This window comes from Maniola hyperantus, chromosome 9, assembly GCF_902806685.2.
Source record: "Maniola hyperantus chromosome 9, iAphHyp1.2, whole genome shotgun sequence".
Taxonomy (NCBI): Eukaryota; Metazoa; Arthropoda; class Insecta; order Lepidoptera; family Nymphalidae; genus Maniola; species Maniola hyperantus.
Window position 1 is genome coordinate 12,752,203 of NC_048544.1, and position 20,756 is coordinate 12,772,958.

The window sequence follows — 20,756 nt, forward strand, 5'->3', positions numbered from 1 at the left end:
GCACAACACACGCGCAACACACGCGCAACACACGCGCCACACATGCACAAATCCTGCGCCACACACGCGTTGTTGTAATTTCGGTACACTATATTGGATGAGGAAGGCTGAAGACCGGGCATGATAATGCTCATTGTGAAAAGCCTAGCCGCAACAGTGGACATGTGCATTTATGAAATTAAATGTCACCCACTTTAATTGTACTTAAAGAAAAACATCGTGAGGAAACCTGCATTGCATATTGCATGCCTGAGAGTTCTCCATAATATTCTCAAAGGTGTGCGAATTCTGAAATCCGCTTGGTAGACTACAGCCAAACCCTCTCATACTGAGAGGAGACCCGTGATCTGTAGTGAGCCGGCTGATGATGATGAACAGTGGACTTCTCTAGGCTGATATTATGATGAAGAAGACTGATGACATCATAAATAGTCCACTGGAATAGTGTAAACCCGTCATAACGGAAACGTTCTCATCCATATAAAGAGACATTGCACGTGATGTTTATTTGAAAATTATCATTGAATGCCTGTAATGCAATTTCAATCCTACATTATAAGAATTTAGAGTTTAAAATAGATTGTGAATGTCCAAATAAAACTTGAATATCTCCAGGGTAAGTGGGTACCATTGGAGACTTGGGGAGGCTATTGTCACAGTTTCTGAAGCGCCAGGGTGACGCCGTTAATTAAAACGCCTATCGTGTCGTTATTTTCGTCACATTAAATTTGCTGTCATAAATTTTAATTTGCATAAGTTGTTCAATGTTCTCGAATATACCTACTAGTGTTGCAAAATAAACACAAAACTGTTTTAAATTACTTATTTTAATGATTTTGTTTACAGAGCTGATTGACCTGCTGTGTGTTTTTACATCGCAAGGCGTGGTTGGAAGAGGCAAATGGCCGCTGCGTGGTTTGCCAGCTTAGCGTTAGGGATACCATTGCACAATAGTGTTTATGTTTTATGAACACTAGAATGGTGGCACTAAAAAGGGGGACGTTGGATATTATCAGCAGGAAATAAATGTTCTTTAAAAAGAATATTAGCCATGTTAAATGACTAATATTCCCCTTTCCTCTCCAACTAAGCGTCAAGCTTGTGCTTGGAGTAGGTACGACAATAGTGCAACGGGCGGGGTTTGAACCGTCGACCTTTCCGTTTTCAGTCCACTCCTTTACCAGTTGTGCTATTGAGGCTCTGGAAAAAAATACATTGAAACATACAATTTTAATGTATCATAAGTTTTATTACAACAACAAAAACGGAACAAAGTATAGAATGAACAAGATGACAAGATACATAAAGTTATTATAGTTATCCAGCTTTATAGAGAGAGAGCCGGCGCGTGCCAGACCTTCGTTATTTTATAAAAGCTGAAAGTTTTTACGAAAGTAAAGATTCTTTACACCTTTATTACCTGCTGCGCGATTGCGGGAGAATGACAGCTACTATGTCACGATCGCAATCACCTCTGATAGGTTGACGCTCGCTCACTATTGGCGACAATGCATTGTTGCAACAAGAATCGCACAAATTCAACCAATCACAACAATTGAGATTGTAATAATGATTGATGCAGGTTTTAGGCAATCGCCCTTCTGTTATCTCCCAAACGTTCCTCCCAGTGTTGGGAAGGATAATACGCAGAGAAACCGTCAGCTTTTATAAAATAACGAAGCTCTGGCACGCGCTGTCTTTTAGGCCATTAGATCTTTTAGTACTTTTGCATGTTGGAAACCTTTTAGAAAATGAGTTTAACTAAGAGATTGAACACTAGATTATATTTTGAACACATTACTTTACTACAAAATGTACAAAACATAATTGGGTATTTGACTCCAATTTTTTTATTACTTTATTATAAACTAGAACAAAAATAATGACGTAAACTGAACAAACTAATTAAATCGATCAAATAACAAAAAAGTTACAAGCATTTAAATATTTCTGATTAGACAGAGATAGCGATACAGCAGTTTGACGTCACATCAACTAATGCAGTAGCTTCGTGCGGTTTCATACAAATTTTCGTTTTGCGAGAAAGGGATAGAAGACCCTCCCACTCCAAAATTAAAAGGCCTGTAACTTTGTAAATCTTTGTTGGATTTTAATATTTTTTTCAGTGTACCTACGTCCTTAGTTTTATCCTAGTTTATAACAAAGTAATATATTTATCAAATTCAAAAGTAGGCAAATACCCAATTGGTCAGGATTCTAGGAACTTAAGGCATCTTTATCTAATATTTATGAGTATCAAAGGCTGTTTTCATTTCGATGCACTGTGTAGTACGCGACAGGTCGAGATGGCAATCGGGGTATGAGACCCCAATTGACATCTCGACCCGTCGCGTACGCATATGTGCTTCATATGCGTAACACGTCATACTTTGGTGCCGTCAAATAAGAAGAACCCGTGGAGTGCGTGATTTATCACTAGTCTGTACCGCCACGCATTGGTTCGTCAGCTAATCTTTTGAAGAACGTTGTAGGAGAGCATACTCAACCATTCTTTTATCTTATACTTGTGCTAAGACCTACCTACCTGCCAAATGATTCTAGGTCAACGGGAAGTACCCTATTATAGGTGTTCTTGACAGACACGACAAACGGACACGCAGAGGGACAGACAGACAACAAAGTGATCCTATAAGGGTTTGAGGTACGGAACCCTAAAAACGCAGGTATCCCTAAGATAGCCCTATTTTTCTTTGATTTCACGTCACCATAGCATAGTCTAATATTTAACATATTTATAGTCGACTAGCTTATGCTCGCGACTTCGTCCACGTGGACTACACAAATTTCAACCCCCTATTTCACTCCCTTAAAGGTTGAATTTTCAAAAATCCTTTCTTAGCGGATGTCTATGTCACAATAGCTATAATCCGTCTTGTAGTTTGAGCTGTGCGTTGATAGATCAGTCGGTCAGTCAGTCAGTCATCTTTTCCTTTTATATATTTAGAAGATTTAGGATCAAACCGAGAATTCCCTCACTCCAGTTCACTCCGGCATTGGTCAAAGAATATACAACTGTCAAGAAGGCACTCAAACGTAGAAATGTCTATCTGTAACTTTCAAAGTCCTATAAGCACCATGTGTCCCTTCTTCCGGATCCTCTTTCTTATAAAGGGATCTGCAAGAACTCGTGCGCGGGAGCATGTCGTAGGACGCGTTAGTGTTGTACAGGTTCCGTACAGCACTCCTGTGTCGTGTGCGTTGTTTAATCTGTGGCATCAGATCTGTTTGGTAAAACTTCCGGTTTTCCATTTGCAGCCATTTTGAGTTGAGTAAGAGTTTCTTTGTCCATTCATCTGTAAAATGTTTAAAAAGTATTAATTTTACCGGGACATAAGGCAGTGGTCCGACCGCCGACGATGTACGAGAAAGGAGTAGAACCAGAAAGTAGAAACTATAAACGAGTTGGCGATAACTATAAGTGGGAAGCGAGTGTGTAGTTTCGATAGTTTTGTCGCCGGGCTATAAACAAGTGTGCAAGTACGACGAGCGATTACTCGCGGCTCGTCCCATTCGCCCGCGGTCGCTCAGTCCTGTGCAAACCTGCGCGCGTTTTACACGTGTTCAAGCGAGCGAGCATCGCTGAACGAATATCGCTGAGTGAGTTTATTTTTGAAAGCTCGTCGCTCAGCGACAAAACTAGTAAAACGGGTCGTCGCCGGCAGTGTGAACAGTCAGAGCAACTTTTGATATAGGTAATATGCATCTCTTTCGTTTACACGGAATGTACCTACATTTATTGTGCGTTTCTTGAGAGAAAATCGCCGATAGTAAGTCGTTTTCTCGCCGGCATACATTTCCTTCAGGTAATTGTATAGTTAGCTGTGATAGCCTAGTAGTTAGGACGTCCGCCTTCTAATCGGAGGTCAGGGGTTCGATCCCGGGCACGCACCTCTAACTTTTCGGAGTTATGTGCGTTTTAATTAATAAAATATTATTTGGAAAAACATCGTGAGGAAACCTGCATGCCCGAGAGGTGTGAAGCCTACCAATCCACGCATGGGCAGCGTGGTAGACTATGGCCAAACCCTTCTCACTCTGAGAGGAGACCTGTGTTCTGTGGTGAGCCGGCGATGGGTTGATCATGATGATGGTGATGATGGTTTCATTCGTACCATTGAGATCCTTCATAGCTCCAGCTTTCCCACCGTACTCATACGGCAGACCCTCAATAGGGAAGTGGTCTACCGCCATAGCATTGTTGATTTGCTCTCCATTGGTGTGCAGGTGTACGATCTTGCGTCGCCACGGATACAGGCCGATGTGCAAGAGAAGCAGCGACATGGTCTTCAGGCGGTGGGTGTTGATTATGTGCACTTCTGAGAACCTGATTGGGTAGACTGACTGAAAAAATCAAAACAGTAAATATTAAAAAAAAAACTAGCCAAGTGCTAGTCAGACTCGCGCACCGAGGGTTCCGTAACACAGTCGAATTTTTCGAAATTTTGTACGATTATAAATCAAAAAAATAGGTAAGTAAATCTGTTTTAGAATATACCTACAGGTAAAGCCCTTTCATATGTGCATTCACTTGTCCATTCTAAAACAGATTTTTATTTATTTTTATGCATCATAGTTTTTGATTTATCGTGCAAAATGTCGAAAAAATACGAGTGTAGTACGGAAACCTCGGCACGCGAGCCTGACTCGCACTTGGCTGGTTTTTTAAATCATAATTTTCGATTCAGCAAGTCTAAGAACGTAGATTTAGGGAGTATTTATACTTAATATTTAAAATTAAAATATTGGTAAAATTATACTACTTGAGCTGAACCCGAACTCGAAACCCTGAATAGATAAAATATTTTTGAAACAATTAAAACTAAGAACAATTAAGAAATTTTATTCCATTCACGAGTAAAGAGAAAAAGAGACCACTAGTGAAATTATACATACAGTATGAAAAGTTAATTTACGGCGTTGAATTTAAAACTTTTCAAGCAAAACTTTGAATTACTTTCCTGTCGCGAGCATTTAAGTCTGATCTCGATTTTCTAAAGAGTTTTGTTGACATTTTAATTTGAAATTAGTTGTTATTTTATTGCTAGGTATCTGAATTAGTTTTTATAATTTAGCGGTTGCACCATTTACTTTTGTATCTTTGGTATTTTGTTGATCAGGGGTGTTATGAATATTCGCATTGATCAATCATCCGCATCCGCATCAGCATCAATTAATGCGAAGCTTTTACGGATGCGGATTCATACTCGCAACAAGTAACGACGTGCAAAGAAAACGGGCGGGGTCAGAGTGGCGCGTGCTTCGCGCGTGTTTGCTAGTTGAAATGTTTGTTAGCTTACTGACCAATCAAAAAGTCTACAATGGTACCCAACGGCCACGAGTATTATGGATATTCGCATTCGCATTCGCAAATGCAGAACATTCGCATTAATTCAGACATCCGCGTCCGCGGACGTGAACTTCTAATAATCTGCATCCATATCCGCAACAACCCTGATCTTGATTCTTGTCATAAATACAAAAATTTAAGTCACCTGCAAGGTTGCAAATAATATTGCAAAATCGTTATAGAATTAAATGAGCTAAAATTTATTGCTAATAAGGTCGAGATGGCAATCGGGGTATGATGCGCCCTGCAAACCCGCACGTCACTCGCGCTATCCCGAACTGGGTTATCATCTCGATCTGTCGCGTACAATAGTACTTAAGTAGTATTATTTTTGTAGGAGTCGGAAAGCAATTTTATAAAGACTAAAAAGAGAGGCTTAGGTTTAGTTTTTTAGTAATTACCTTCATACACCATACGAAGTCTTTCCAGTAGGAGCCTCTGAAGTGGTTCTTAAGATGAGAAGGTTGTAAGTCACAAACATCTATGAAGACAACTTCTTCACCGGGCGTCGGGTCTTCACGTAACCTTTAAGAAAGGAAAACATAAATTTGTCTGTTTTAAATAATGTCATCATCGTGATCAACCCATCACCGGCTCACTACAGAGCACGCGGTCTCCTCTCAGAGTGAGAAGCGTTTTCGGTATGGAGGGTATTAAAATACGTGTGCCCCTTTCAATCTTTATTTTGCAACTGTTCATAATTCTTTTCTATCGAATATGGTTGTGTGAGTGACAGGCTTTCGTGTGCGTGATATAGGTACGTAGATGCAAACGGGCATATTATAAATAGCTAGGTAACTGGTTTTATTTATTAATTTACTTATTTATTAAACAGCCATAGTCTTCTACGCTGGCCATGTGCGGATTGGTAGACTTCACATACCTTTGAGAACATTATGGAGAACTCTAAGGTATGCAGGTTTTCTCACGATGTTTTTCTTCACCGTTAAAGCAAGTGATATTTTATTAATTAAAACGCACATAACTCCGAAAAGTTAGAGGTGTGTGCCCGGGATCGAACCTCCGACCTCCGATTAGAAGGCGGACGTCCTAACCTCTAGGCTATCACAGCTTAGTTTTGTGGCAATTCTACCAGATTTGCGAGGATGCTGAGCGAATGGTTATGTTGGTAACGAAACCCATCTAAAGTTTCGCTTCATGTTTCATAGTTTAGCTCATCTCTTATACTACCATCTTGACGAACTCTCTGGCGCAGTGGTAAGCACTGTGGTCTTATTAGTGGGAGGTCCCGGGTTCAATTCCTGGCAGGGGTTTGGAATTTTTTAATTTCTGGTCTGGTCTGGTGGGAGTTTGGCCGTGGCTCGTTACTTACCACCCTACCGGCAAAGCGGATTTAGCGTTCCGGTACGATGCCATGTCGAAACCAAAGGGGCGTGGATTTAATAAAAACTGCCATACCCCTTCCAGGTAAGCCCGCTTCCATTTTAGACTGCATCATCACTTACCACCAGGTGAGATTTCAGTCAAGGGCTAACTTTTATCTGAATAAAAAAAATCTACCTACTTGGTAGAGTATTTTAATATTATAGCCACATATTTTTTGGACATAGACGTGCACTGCTGGACATAGGTCTCTTGTAGGGACTTCCACAGTCCACACGCCACGGTCTTGCACCGCCTGAATCCAGCATTGGACGTCTATCGGTTGATGATGATGATGATATAAATTTTTATACCTACCTACCTACTCGAACTACGGATAATTGAATTCTTCAAAACTCATTTTCAAGATTTTAATATTTTATATTATATAGCATCTAAAAGTTTTTTCAACACAATCGACGCATTAGAGCCAATTTCACTCGGCGAAGTCAAACTTTTAATAGCCAAAGTTCAAGAGTCTTTGAACACGTTATAAAGGAGGAGTGCTTTTAAAATGATCCTTAAGAACTTTTAACCAGATGAACAACTTGCAAGAGAAATATAACTTTTCCTCATTTAAATTCTTTATTGCTTAACATGCAGAAACTTTATGCACTTCATCTCTACGTACTACGTACAAGTACTACAATAAACCCGACCAAGTGCGTCAGAGTCGCGCGCCGAGGGTTCCGTACCACACTCGTATTTTTTCGACTTTTTGCACGATAAATCAAAAACTATTAAGCATAAAAATAAATAAAAATCTGTTTGAGAATGTACATGTAAAACCCTTTCATTACGACACCCCCCCTTGATAACACATTTGTGATGTAACCACAAATTCACGATTTTCAGGTTTTTCCCCTCATGTCTCCTATAAGACCTACCTACCTGCCAAACAAATTTTATGATTCTAGGTCAACGGGAAATACCCTGTAGGTTTCTTGACAGACCGACAGACCGACAGACAGACAGACAACAAAGTGATTCTATAAGGGTTCCGTTTTTCCTTTTGAGGTACGGAACCCTAAAAACGCACGAACACACAATACAAATCTATTTATTTTTATTTACTTTTACGATGGTACGGAACCCTTCGTGTGGGAGTCCGACTCACACTTGACCGATTTTTATTTTATTTGTACCTACCAATAATGAACAATAGTAAAAGATAAGTGACCCTTGGCAATGGGAGAAGTTGTAAAATAACCTGCCCTGTGGTTCTGTGTGGTGTGGTATATGTGGTCGGTGAATATGTCTGTGGTTTACCTTATATCCAATATCATGAGCCACCTAGAGAGGAAGGCTCTCGCGCACAGAGGCCGGTCTAACGCCGTGGGTGCCGGAAGGCGAACCAGTGTCATGCGGCGTCCACCCACGCTTCTTGAACGTAGTGGTACTATGTAACTGAAATCAAAACATTACTATGGATTATGGCATAATAAACGGACAAGAGGAGATTCGTAGAAGAACTAGAGTAACCGACATAGCTCAACGGCAGTGGCGTGCAGTTCATAGAGGCATTAAATCACTGCTTACCTTACTCATAATGGATTAATTGCTTATTTTCCTTTAGGACCTGCTTGTTAATAGGTTCCTGTTTAATAACTGCTTACCCTGGCTACAAACCATATGCACGCCACTGCTCAACGGGTTGCGAAGCTGAAGTGGCAATGGGCAGGGCACATAGTTCGTAAACCGATAGACGTTGGGGTCCCAAGGTGCTGGAATGGCGACCTCGCTCCAGAAGACGCAGTGTTGGAAGACTCCCCCATTAGGTGGACAGACGACATCGGGCAAGTCGCAGGGAGCCGCTGGATTCAGGCGGCGCGTGGCGTGTGAAGTCCCTACAAGAGACTTATGTCCAGCAGTCCTACCTATGACCTACCCCTAAGTAAGGTCATAACCCTTTCTTTTGGCTTTGCCGTAGTCGGGTAAAAAACCAAATTTACGCGGACTGACTTGCGACAAATTTGTTAATGATTTTATACTTACGCATCTTGACAGCTAGACAAAATATCCTCATCGTCCGGATGGCTTTTGTGCCACAACTCCGTCAAGCCGCTTGAACCTCGTGCTGTGTAGTACTTCCTGGCCCTCTTGGCGGCTTCCACCACGTCCCCTCCGCAGGTAGCAGGGAATAAGTCGAGGGTCTGAATTTCCTCCGTTGAAGCCTCTCTGTCCAGGTTGTCGCGAGCCCATCGTTCACCAAACGACGCTGCCGGAGACATCCTTAAACTGGAACATGTAAATAATTTTTTTCGGGTTGAGTATGCTGCGTAGGCCCTACTGGCTGCTACAGCGTCACCGAGCTGGGTGGTGACCGCGAAGCTTCTAGAGCTCGAAGAAATAATAGGGATGATGACTGACTACTAGCCAAATTTGCGACTTTTTATCAAACGTCAAAACCATTGCATAAACTTGCATATGGAGAGTTCCGTGCCATCGTACAAGAAATAGGTAACACTTTTTCCATGGTGGTTTTCCATTTTGAAATTTTTATTATATTTTGTTGTTACAGCGGCAATAGAATTACACATTCTGTGAAATTTAACTCTATACCTATTAGGTTCACGAGATACAGCCCACTGACAGACAGATGGACGGATGGATGGACAGCAGAGTCTTAGTAACAGGGTCCTGTTGGGTACGAAACCCTAAAAAAGACATATTGCTGTTATAATATTTTCGTCTCGCGTTGTGTTCGTTTCAAGCTTCTCAACTTAGCACTTAGCAAACAAATCAATGTCGGAAACACCATACAATATTCAGTGCTGATATTTTCCGGTACATTTTCGCAGAACAATATTTCGCGTACTAAAATCTTTTTCATGTTCGCTGTGCTAATGGAATCTAGAAGTGGAGCGTTTGGTCCAAGTTGCAGTCTTAGTTGAGCGGGTTTTTTTATTTTTTTTATAATACCAACCACCACCAATTGGTGGGTGGGTTAAAAATTAACTCACTCACTTGGCTACAAGTAATATTTCAAGTTCTAAAGAGCTTGTTTTCATTTATTATATATAATTTTATAATTTACTTATAATAGGTATCTATTAGTTTAATTCGATGTCATCTGGTGCGGGGATGAGCTGTTTTATAGGTACCTAAATATGGATGTTTGACGGTTTTTGGGGGAATTCCGTTCCGACTCGAGACTCGGCGACTATTAAATACTTCTGGTGTTTAGGCCGCCATTTCTATTAAATGGTTGTAATAGCAATTGCACCTTGATAATAAATATTGCAGTTAGGTCATTTTAAAGATTAAAACTGTCGATAAGCCTGTAGGTACGCGTTGTGATCTATGGCCCCGCGCAAGTTTAATATGAGAGGACGTTTTAATGACTTGTCCAAAAATAGCTTAAACTTAGGTAATACCTAAGTATAGTACGCGGCAGAAAGTAATGTACATCGGCCATTAGAATGACATTTCGGCTTTGTAGAGCGTTGTCTCTATCACTTATATCTATATGATGTTTTGTCGGTCTCAATGACAGAGACAATGCTCTACAAATCTGCTATCTCCTTCTAAAGGTGTATGCATATTACTTACTTCCACGTACTGTATTAGCTTTTCTGAATGAACCTTACAGATGGGTAAGGTCAAGGCATCGAGGTGATCTCTATTTTCTACATTAGAGAGATAATACCACATACTTCGTGGTATTTGAACCGCTTTGTTACCTAGCCCGACGCAACACATTCCATCGAATATCCGTGACTTAAACCTATACTCACATGCCTAGATTAGATAGTAAGAAATACTTTCAAGGCTTATAGTGACTAACTTGAGTTGGCTGTCTAAAATTTTTGTCACGAAAGGTGGACTGTGACGTTGTAAATTTTGAACTACTAACTAGCGTTTCGCTTTTAATAAAAATCAATTTTGTTCAAAGTATGTTGGTGCCACCTAGCATCAAGGTGCAGAACTACGCGTGGGTCGATGTTCAGAGTTCATTCGAGCCACAATAGATGGCGTTTGCTTCGTTGTCAATTGTCGTAAAAATAAAACAAAATAATTAAATAAAACCATAATATCATTTGTTTATTGTTAAGTCATTAACAAAACGGTTCTTATAATATATCCTTAGGTTCCGCAAATATTCAAAAATGAATTGGCTTCATGATCAAACTAAATGAGAGCGGCCACACTCGGGTTGCGTCTGGCAACACCGATTGGTGAGATTTAGAATTTTTCTGGAGTCAACATGTGAAGACGAATTTTTTCGTTCCAGGAAAATCTCACTCCTTTTTCGCCCATGGCTTCGCCTGGGAAAATACAATTGTTATAAATTTAGTCATCCTAACGTATTTCAATGTTTCATCAATTATGGTGAGTGAAAAATCAAGTAATGTGGATTCGACAAAATGGCGGTTTGGTTAGAGAAAATCCTAATTTCATGATTTCCCTTTCAGTTCCAGTTATTTTACCTTCCCAAATAAATGAGGATAATGGGTTGTGGGTGGACTCCTGAAAACCATTGGTGGCCAGGAGTTCAATAGGTGAGTTGTGTTTGATCGGGAAAATTCCACGTGTCGAAATTTTCACACAGCACAAATTATAATCTTGTTTTTCTTTGTTACAGGGTTTCCGTTTGCGTTTCCGTTTTTAGTTTTCGGTTTTCCGTTTTTCGCTTTCGTTTTCCGTATTTATTTCTTTTGCACATTCACGTTGGCAACTTAATTCTATGGATAAGACTTGGTGAAAATCTTTGTAATGAAACATTTCGGTTGTGAAGAATCAAGTTAAATCGAGTTTTGGGAGCTTGGCCGATGCCGTCCAGCTACCTTGCAGTCTTCGCACCTACAAGTAAGCAAATGTTTGTATCCTGGAACAGTTTAGTGAACCTTCTTAGTGTATGTGTACAGTAAGAACCCTGTCTTTACTACTGAGCTTTTATTTTGAAACAATTTTATGAATTTTACTGTGTCATTGTCTATTCCATGCCAATGGCATCTTAAATTTAAAACATAGATTTTATGTACTATCTACCTAAGGCATTCTAATGTATCTAAATTAAGTCTTGGCATTAAGCTAGAATAACTAAGCATTATTAGCCATCACTATGTATTAAGCGACCCCGGTAAAAGTTACATTAAAAACAATTTTGCCTAACATCTAGCAAATTTCATTTATAACACCTCATATACATTACAAGGGAGTCGACGGCTAGCTTCTATTCTTTACTAGGTAGATAGATCAAGTAAGTAAAATTATTTTTTTTTCCTCTAATCTTTGTAAGGTGGTAGATTATTCCGTATCCGGGTATATTTCTATTCCGCCCAATTTACCACCCTTACAAATGGCGCCCGAACGTTTTTTTTATATAGTTATTTCTGTATATTTTGAGAAATTTTGTAAATTTTATGAAATGTACTCCGCTGATTGTACAATTTTCTAAGTAGTGACACATTGCAAAGAGCACTAAGCTGTTTTTATGGTTAACTAACTAAATAATAACTAATAGTTAGAAATTTTGTTTGATAGTTTAAGTAATTTTCTGAGTATAGTCCAACATTTGTTTTTTCTTACTTAATTAACACTTTATAAATGGTGCTTATGCCGTTTAATTATGTTATCGACTTACCTTGGAGGTGTATAAGTGAATGTTTGCCTTCAGTTTAGTAATAAACATTGCTTAACTGAGTTGTTGTTGGGTATTGCTTTCAATAGTAAGTACATCTTATGTTTGAAAATTCCGGTAACTTAGTATAATTAAAGTTTTGAAACGCTATGTGCCGTTAACTAGTTACACACATACATTTATAAATACTAAGAGTTACAACTTGTGAAACTAAATATATAAACTATATTCAGAGATTACATTAAGTTCAAGTATGAAGTTATGAACAATTTTTTTTCAGTGACTTGATACTTCATTATTTTGTTGAAATTTTGTTTAGAGCTGTGTTAAGGTTATGATAAAAGCTACTTCACACACAAAACATGTTAAGTTTAATTGAATGCTGGTAGTTTAAAGTGACATTTAGAAACAGATTTTGTTGTATTTTAGGTTATGTGTTAAAAGTGTAAAGTAACAGTCATCAAACCATTGCACAATCTCTTTGTTTTTTTTAAAGATAATATGCTATTCAGAGTTCATTGCAACTTTGTTGCCTGTTTACTTTTGTAATTGTAAAGGTTGTAACACACTGTGTACTCATAAAGGTGATACTGCACCTTACAATCATTTATTCAATTTTGGGAAGTTTTATTTTGTTATATTTTGTTTACTATAGTAATAATATGTGCTTGTATTATTAACAATATTTTGGAATAGGAACATAATTGATAAAATAGGTTAGGATAGACTTAAGAATATTGTTTTTGTTGTGTATTTTGCTTGTGTATATTTAATAGTTTAAATAACTTCTTTTGTGTTTGTGTTTAACCAATTAGTATAAGGCTAAACATAGACAGTTACACAAGCTCGATATTTTGTTAAATGTGTTTTGACTTAACACAATGGAACAGACTTTTGCCCAGTTTCATTCACTTCTGAAGGACGAATTGTGTTATGAGGTATCCATTCGTTCCGAAACTCCAGCACCTACAGTGCTAGGTTTAAAGAAACAGTTAAAACAATTAATTCAGGAAATTCCTTCTGAATCAATTTTAGAGACAGATTTCTCTTCTGAAAGTGAGTTAGGGGTTATTACTAAAAAACTTCAAGACTTAGAAGATTTATTAAAAAAGTGTTCTGACACTAAAGATAGACATGCCCTCTGTAGGTCTAAAGCTTTAGCTTCACATTTGTACTTTAGAATTTTGAGAATACAGTGTTCCGAACTCAGCTTAATAAGTAGGAAGAGTGAATTACATACAAAGTTGCAGAGTTTGATTTCCAGATTAGATGCTGACAATGAGTCGTCTCACGACGAATCACTGGATTCCGAGAGTACCGCCGTTGACTGCACTGGTGATAAAAATGTTGCCAAGTGGAAGTTAAATTTCAACGGACAGGGTGATCCGCGCAGTTTCATCGAACGCGTTGAGGAATATAAAAGATCTTATGGCGTTTCAGATGGAAAATTATTTGTTTCTGCATTTCATCTTTTTACAGGCCGAGCATTGTTATGGTACAGAGGCAACAAATGTCAAGTTTCGTCTTGGTCAGAATTGAAAACTTTATTTTTAGAGGAATTTGATGCAGTAGATTATGACTACAGGTTGCTAGGTGAAATTCGAGCAAGAACACAAGGCTCTGAAGAACCTGTGTCTATCTATTTCGCTGTAATGTTTTGCATGTTTTCAAGGTTGTCAACACCACTTTCCGAAGAACAAAAGTTACAAATTTTATTACATAATATTCGCCCTTTTTACTCAGAACAATTAGCTCTTGTTGACATTAAGTCTGTCGCAATGTTGAAGGAAAAGTGTCGCAAACTAGAGGCTGCGAGGCAGCGTTCCGCCTTATTTTCTGAGCCTACTAACAGTAAGGCAACTTTAAGTTCAGAGTTTGCTTACAAACAAGTGACAAAACAGATAAACACACTTTCAGTCACACCTGCACCTAAGGTTGATACAAGTAAAGGCACTGATTTTTCGAAAACAAATAAACAACTATGTTACAAGTGCGGCAAGGGTAACCATTCCTTTAAATTTTGCAGGACAGTTCCGAAATGTATTAGATGTTTTTCGTGTGGACGTCAGAACTTTACAGTAAAGACATGTCCAAGTTGTAGTAAAAAGGCGATTAGTAAACCCGCTCCGGACAAAAATTCAAAAAACTAATTAGTAAGAACTGTGCAGAGACACAAGTAAAGAACTTGGTCATTAACAACAAAACATCCCCTTTTACCTGACACAGTTCTGTATTCAGTGGATAAACGAGACTTTAGGCCACATTTAAAGGTTTTTGTTGACGGGTTTGAGATTACAGGTTTACTAGATTCCGGTGCTTGCGCGTCAATTTTGGGTAACCAGGCGCACAAGGTTTTTTTGAGATTCGGTTATAAACTGCATAGCAGTATTGATACCACATTTTCAGTGGCAAATGGAGACAAACTTGATTGCATGGGTTATATGTTTATTCCGATTACTTATAATTCCGTAACTCACATAATAAAATTTTTTGTAGTACCCTCTATAATAGCGGATGTTATTTTTGGCTGTGACTTTTGGAAAACATTTCAGTTAGCCCCTGGCATTTTTGATAATTTAGAATTAATTAAGGCACCTTCTCAATTTTACAATATTTGTGCGATTGATAATAAACAAATTCATACCATCACTTCTTTTGAAAACTTATCATCTCAACAGAAAGAATTAGCCCAGTCTGTAGTAAATAAATTTTTAGATATTTCTTCAGAGAAAATTGGATTGGGTAGAACAAAATTAATTGAACATGTTATTGACACCGGTGATGCCTTGCCAATAAAAATAAAACAATATCCACTTTCTCCCGAAAAGAAGGAAGCTTTAAGTAAAGAGTTAGATAGGATGCTGGAAATGGACGTAGTTACTCCGAGTGAAAGCCCTTGGAATAACCCAGCAATTTTAGTGAAAAAGGCAAATGGAGACTGGAGATTTTGCCTAGATTGCAGGAAATTAAATTCAGTGACAAAGGGGGATTCATACTCAATACCGTACATTCCACAAATTCTAGATAGCTTGAAAGAGGCAAGGTTTTTATCATCGATTGATTTAAGTTCAAGTTTCTGGCAAATTCCATTAGCTAACGACTCTCAGGAAAAAACCAGTTTTACAGTTCCTGGTAGAGGGTTATTCAAATTTAAAGTCATGCCGTTTGGCCTATGCGGTGCACCAGCACGACAGCAGAGGTTAATGGACCAGTTATTTAATCAAAATTTTTGTAGTGATATTGAAAATGGAATAGTATTTTGTTATATAGATGATATTGTTATTTGTTCTGCTGATTTCGAAACCCATTTAATTTTATTAAACAGAGTTCTGGATAAACTAAAAATGGCTCAACTATCCATAAATTTTGATAAATGTAATTTTTTTCGAAACTCTTTGAAATATTTAGGGTATATAGTGGATGAATTTGGTTTACGCACAGATCCTGGAAAAGTTGCCGCAGTTTTGAACTTTCCGACCCCAAAAACTGCACAGGAGGTAAAGATTTTCCTAGGCACTTGTTCTTGGTACAGGCGCTTTATTAGGAATTTTTCAACCATCGCTGCACCACTCAATAGACTAACGAGTAAAGGAAAGAACGCACCTAAATTTGAGTGGAGCGAACAGGCAGAGGTAGCATTTAATACATTGAAGAATGCGTTGGTAACCGCACCTGTTCTTGCGGTACCGAATTTTGAAAAACCATTCAAAATACATTGTGATGCTTCTGCATATGGTGTTGGTGGTATGCTGACGCAAGAAACCGATGGTTGCGATCATCCCATTGCGTATGTCAGTAGGAGCCTAAATAAAAACGAAAGGAATTACAGCGCGACGGAACGCGAGGCTCTAGCTGTGATTTTTGCAGTGGAGAAATTTCAGGCTTATTTTGGTTCCAAGCCAGTCACAATTATCACAGACCATGCATCCCTAAAGTGGTTCTTAAATTTAGAAAATCCCTCAGGACGACTCGCCAGATGGGGTTGTAGATTATCACAGTATAATTTTGTTATCGAACATAGGAAGGGTTGTGATAATGTAGTTCCGGATACCTTGTCGAGACTCATACACGTAGATGTAGTTGGTGATCGTAATGATAACTCTAGTCAACAAGTTTTGGTAGATGACTGGTATGACAAAACATTTAATGGCTGTAAAATCAATCCAGCAAATTTTCCGAATTTTTGTATTTTGAACGATAAACTATATCGTTACAGTAAATGTAAATACCAGCTTCTCAGTGAGTTCGACTGGAAAGAGGTAGTCCACAAGAACGACATCCTTAGAATTATGCAACAAAACCATGCAGATGCAACTGCAGGTCATTTTGGTGTGTTCAAAACTCATCGCAGATTATCCCTCAGATATTTTTGGCGTGGTATGTATAAGGACGTGGTTGAGTACGTTAAGAATTGTGATACTTGCTCTGCGTATAAACACACGACATCAGCCACTCCAGGTCTGCTAGGGAAGCCTAAAGTCTGCGAGAGACCTTTTCAGGTCATTTCGGCTGATTTAGTCGGACCTTTGCCTAGGTCTAAATCAGGATTTACATTTCTTTTTGTGGTGACGTGTTGTTTTTCGAAATATACAATGTTGTTTCCGTTACGGCGTGCCACAGGTGCCGCTGTTGTTAAAGCGCTAGAGAATTTTGTATTTTTGAACCATAGTGTTCCAGAGACTGTGATTGTGGACAATGGGTCCCAATTTACAGGATCTGAATTCCGTAATCTCATTAAGCGTTATAATATTCCGAAATTACACTACACACCACTGTACACTCCGCAAGTTAACCTTGTTGAGAGGTACAATAAGGTTGTTATGACTGCTGTAGCCGCTTTTGTGAAAGATAACCACAGGTCCTGGGACGAAAACCTGTACAAGGTCCAGTTCGCCATAAACAGTGCGGTTAATGAATCCACTGGATTCTCCCCGTTCTTCCTTGTCCACGCTAGAGAACCGGGTTTAAATGGTTCCTTCTATAAGGACACGGATAAGGAGTACGAGGCCGGAATTCCAAGGGAGGAATACGCAGGAAAGTTTGGAACTTTGGAGGACATATTTGGTCAGGTTAGGAGAAATTTGTTTCAGGCTCATGCAGAGTATGCAACGCATTACAACTTAAGGCGTAGGTCTGCAAGCTATTCTGTTGGGGATATAGTGTGGAAAAAGACCTATCCACAAAGCGACGCTACAAATTTTTTCGCAGCTAAGCTGGCACCTAAGTATGAAAAGTGCAGGGTTGTCAAGGTTTTGTCACCTTTGGTTTACGAACTAGTTAGAGTAGCTGACAACCACCCAATAGGCACTTGGCATATTAAGGATATTAAGAAGTAGATATTTGCCATTACTTAGTTTGGTCTAAACTGTTTGAATATTTAAGTTATCAATATTCAATTAGGAATTTGTATGAGTGTAGTGATGTTCTGAATTAACAGTTACATTACCATGGTTCAGTTGAGGATGAATGTAGTGGATGTATGTAGGGATGAATATGTGATGATTGGAATGCTTGTGGTAGACCAACCGGTAGAGAAAGTAAAAATGCAAATATCGTACTTTGGGGATAACGAAAAGGGGGGGTTTTGTGTTTTGTTTTCGTTTTCCTTCTAGATAATGGATCATTTCTGTTATTTTTCCGATTCTGTTCCGAGATCTATTTTCTAGGAGAGTTATTTCGTTTTTTTTTCTCATATTCCGATTTTGATTCGGTTTTATTTTTCCGAATGGGATAGAGAACGGTTGCCATATCAGATGGACCCGTTCACAACCAGATTTTCCGTATTTGTTGAGTAACAAATATTACGATGGTAGTTTAAAAGAGTGAACCACCGTAGGCCTAGACGCATTCTATCAGTCAGCTGAAGAATGATGCCAAGATGTTTCCACTCAAGTGTCTTAGACACCATGAAGTTTTTTTGTATATATTCTTTTTAGAAGTTAGGGTTGTGTAGTTAAGTATAATGTATAAAACATTACACTGTTTTCAGTATATTTATTTTGTTAGACAATTTTCCTTGTTAGTAGTAGATGTGCGTTCACGCGTAACTTCTGTGTTTTTTTTGTTTGTTTCAGGCAAATTGTTAGTAGTTGTTGGATGACGCTGAGGGCAGCGTGGTTCAACCTGTTGAACCTTTTCGTAGGAGGGGAAGTATTGTGACGTTGTAAATTTTGAACTACTAACTAGCGTTTCGCTTTTAATAAAAATCAATTTTGTTCAAAGTATGTTGGTGCCACCTAGCATCAAGGTGCAGAACTACGCGTGGGTCGATGTTCAGAGTTCATTCGAGCCACAATAGATGGCGTTTGCTTCGTTGTCAATTGTCGTAAAAATAAAACAAAATAATTAAATAAAACCATAATATCATTTGTTTATTGTTAAGTCATTAACAAAACGGTTCTTATAATATATCCTTAGGTTCCGCAAATATTCAAAAATGAATTGGCTTCATGATCAAACTAAATGAGAGCGGCCACACTCGGGTTGCGTCTGGCAACACCGATTGGTGAGATTTAGAATTTTTCTGGAGTCAACATGTGAAGACGAATTTTTTCGTTCCAGGAAAATCTCACTCCTTTTTCGCCCATGGCTTCGCCTGGGAAAATACAATTGTTATAAATTTAGTCATCCTAACGTATTTCAATGTTTCATCAATTATGGTGAGTGAAAAATCAAGTAATGTGGATTCGACAAAATGGCGGTTTGGTTAGAGAAAATCCTAATTTCATGATTTCCCTTTCAGTTCCAGTTATTTTACCTTCCCAAATAAATGAGGATAATGGGTTGTGGGTGGACTCCTGAAAACCATTGGTGGCCAGGAGTTCAATAGGTGAGTTGTGTTTGATCGGGAAAATTCCACGTGTCGAAATTTTCACACAGCACAAATTATAATCTTGTTTTTCTTTGTTACAGGGTTTCCGTTTGCGTTTCCGTTTTTAGTTTTCGGTTTTCCGTTTTTCGCTTTCGTTTTCCGTATTTATTTCTTTTGCACATTCACGTTGGCAACTTAATTCTATGGATAAGACTTGGTGAAAATCTTTGTAATGAAACATTTCGGTTGTGAAGAATCAAGTTAAATCGAGTTTTGGGAGCTTGGCCGATGCCGTCCAGCTACCTTGCAGTCTTCGCACCTACAAGTAAGCAAATGTTTGTATCCTGGAACAGTTTAGTGAACCTTCTTAGTGTATGTGTACAGTAAGAACCCTGTCTTTACTACTGAGCTTTTATTTTGAAACAATTTTATGAATTTTACTGTGTCATTGTCTATTCCATGCCAATGGCATCTTAAATTTAAAACATAGATTTTATGTACTATCTACCTAAGGCATTCTAATGTATCTAAATTAAGTCTTGGCATTAAGCTAGAATAACTAAGCATTATTAGCCATCACTATGTATTAAGCGACCCCGGTAAAAGTTACATTAAAAACAATTTTGCCTAACATCTAGCAAATTTCATTTATAACACCTCATATACATTACAAGGGAGTCGACGGCTAGCTTCTATTCTTTACTAGGTAGATAGATCAAGTAAGTAAAATTATTTTTTTTTCCTCTAATCTTTGTAAGGTGGTAGATTATTCCGTATCCGGGTATATTTCTATTCCGCCCAATTTACCACCCTTACAGGACGTAACAATTTATGCACCCGATAGCTGGTAAGATTACATAATATCGTCGCTTAAATATAATTTTTTGACGGTTTCAACGTTTCGAAGCCATTCGCTAGATAGTAAAGATAATATACTTATTATATAGTGTCGTTTCGGCCAGTCAGAAACCAGAAAAGATCTCATAGAAATAAAGAAATAAAAAAGCAACTGCACGGTTACCATAAAACTCAAACCTCTGAAAACAGCAAGTTTACGTTCTCCTGTAAAGTTTTTATTTCTGACTTACTTTTCTCAAGCTGTACCTACATACTGGTTCTTGTGGTGTGGGCCAACTTTGATAATAGTAAATCAGTAAACATTAATCAATTAAGTGTGTAGGTACTTATTACAATTTTATACAACTTTACCGCTTTAGTAGATATCCACATGGCATCCAGTCATCCATGTTTGGCAAATCAACAATTTATTAAAGTGAGTAAAATCCAAAACAATAGCGAAGCGGTAAATGTACTTGTCATAAAGTTGCCTTGACATTTACGTATAAGTACATTTTCGTTATAGATCACGATTGATTTGAAAATACCAAATTGGATTGATGACATCATGCTAGTAGAATTGAATAAAGAGATAGGTAGGAATATAGTTACAAGGATAGCGATGGCAAGAGATCTGATAGTATGACGCTCGTTCCTCGGACGATAGGCAGGTCGCTTGTTTGGGATGCAACGTGTGCAGACAGACACTTTAGCTGCATCCCACATACAGGCGACTTCCTCTATGGCGGGTGCAGCGGCCATCAGCACCGAAC

The 20,756-nt window shown here is 38.5% G+C and overlaps 1 protein-coding gene across 1 annotated transcript in view; it reads right to left on the bottom strand.

Moving 5' to 3' along the window:
• Window positions 1-873: 873 nt before the first annotated feature.
• LOC117985080 (uncharacterized) overlaps window positions 874-20,756 on the bottom strand; it is a 30,877-nt gene continuing 10,994 nt past the window's right edge. Inside the window, exons 2-6 of the mRNA XM_034971759.2 lie at window positions 8,747-8,989; window positions 8,021-8,158; window positions 5,770-5,893; window positions 4,134-4,362; window positions 874-3,314 (exon numbers count right to left, since the gene is read on the bottom strand). Coding sequence (XP_034827650.1) covers window positions 3,049-3,314; window positions 4,134-4,362; window positions 5,770-5,893; window positions 8,021-8,158; window positions 8,747-8,989 — 1,000 coding nt within the window. The 3' untranslated portion in view covers window positions 874-3,048. The remainder of the gene's footprint in view (window positions 3,315-4,133; window positions 4,363-5,769; window positions 5,894-8,020; window positions 8,159-8,746; window positions 8,990-20,756) is intronic.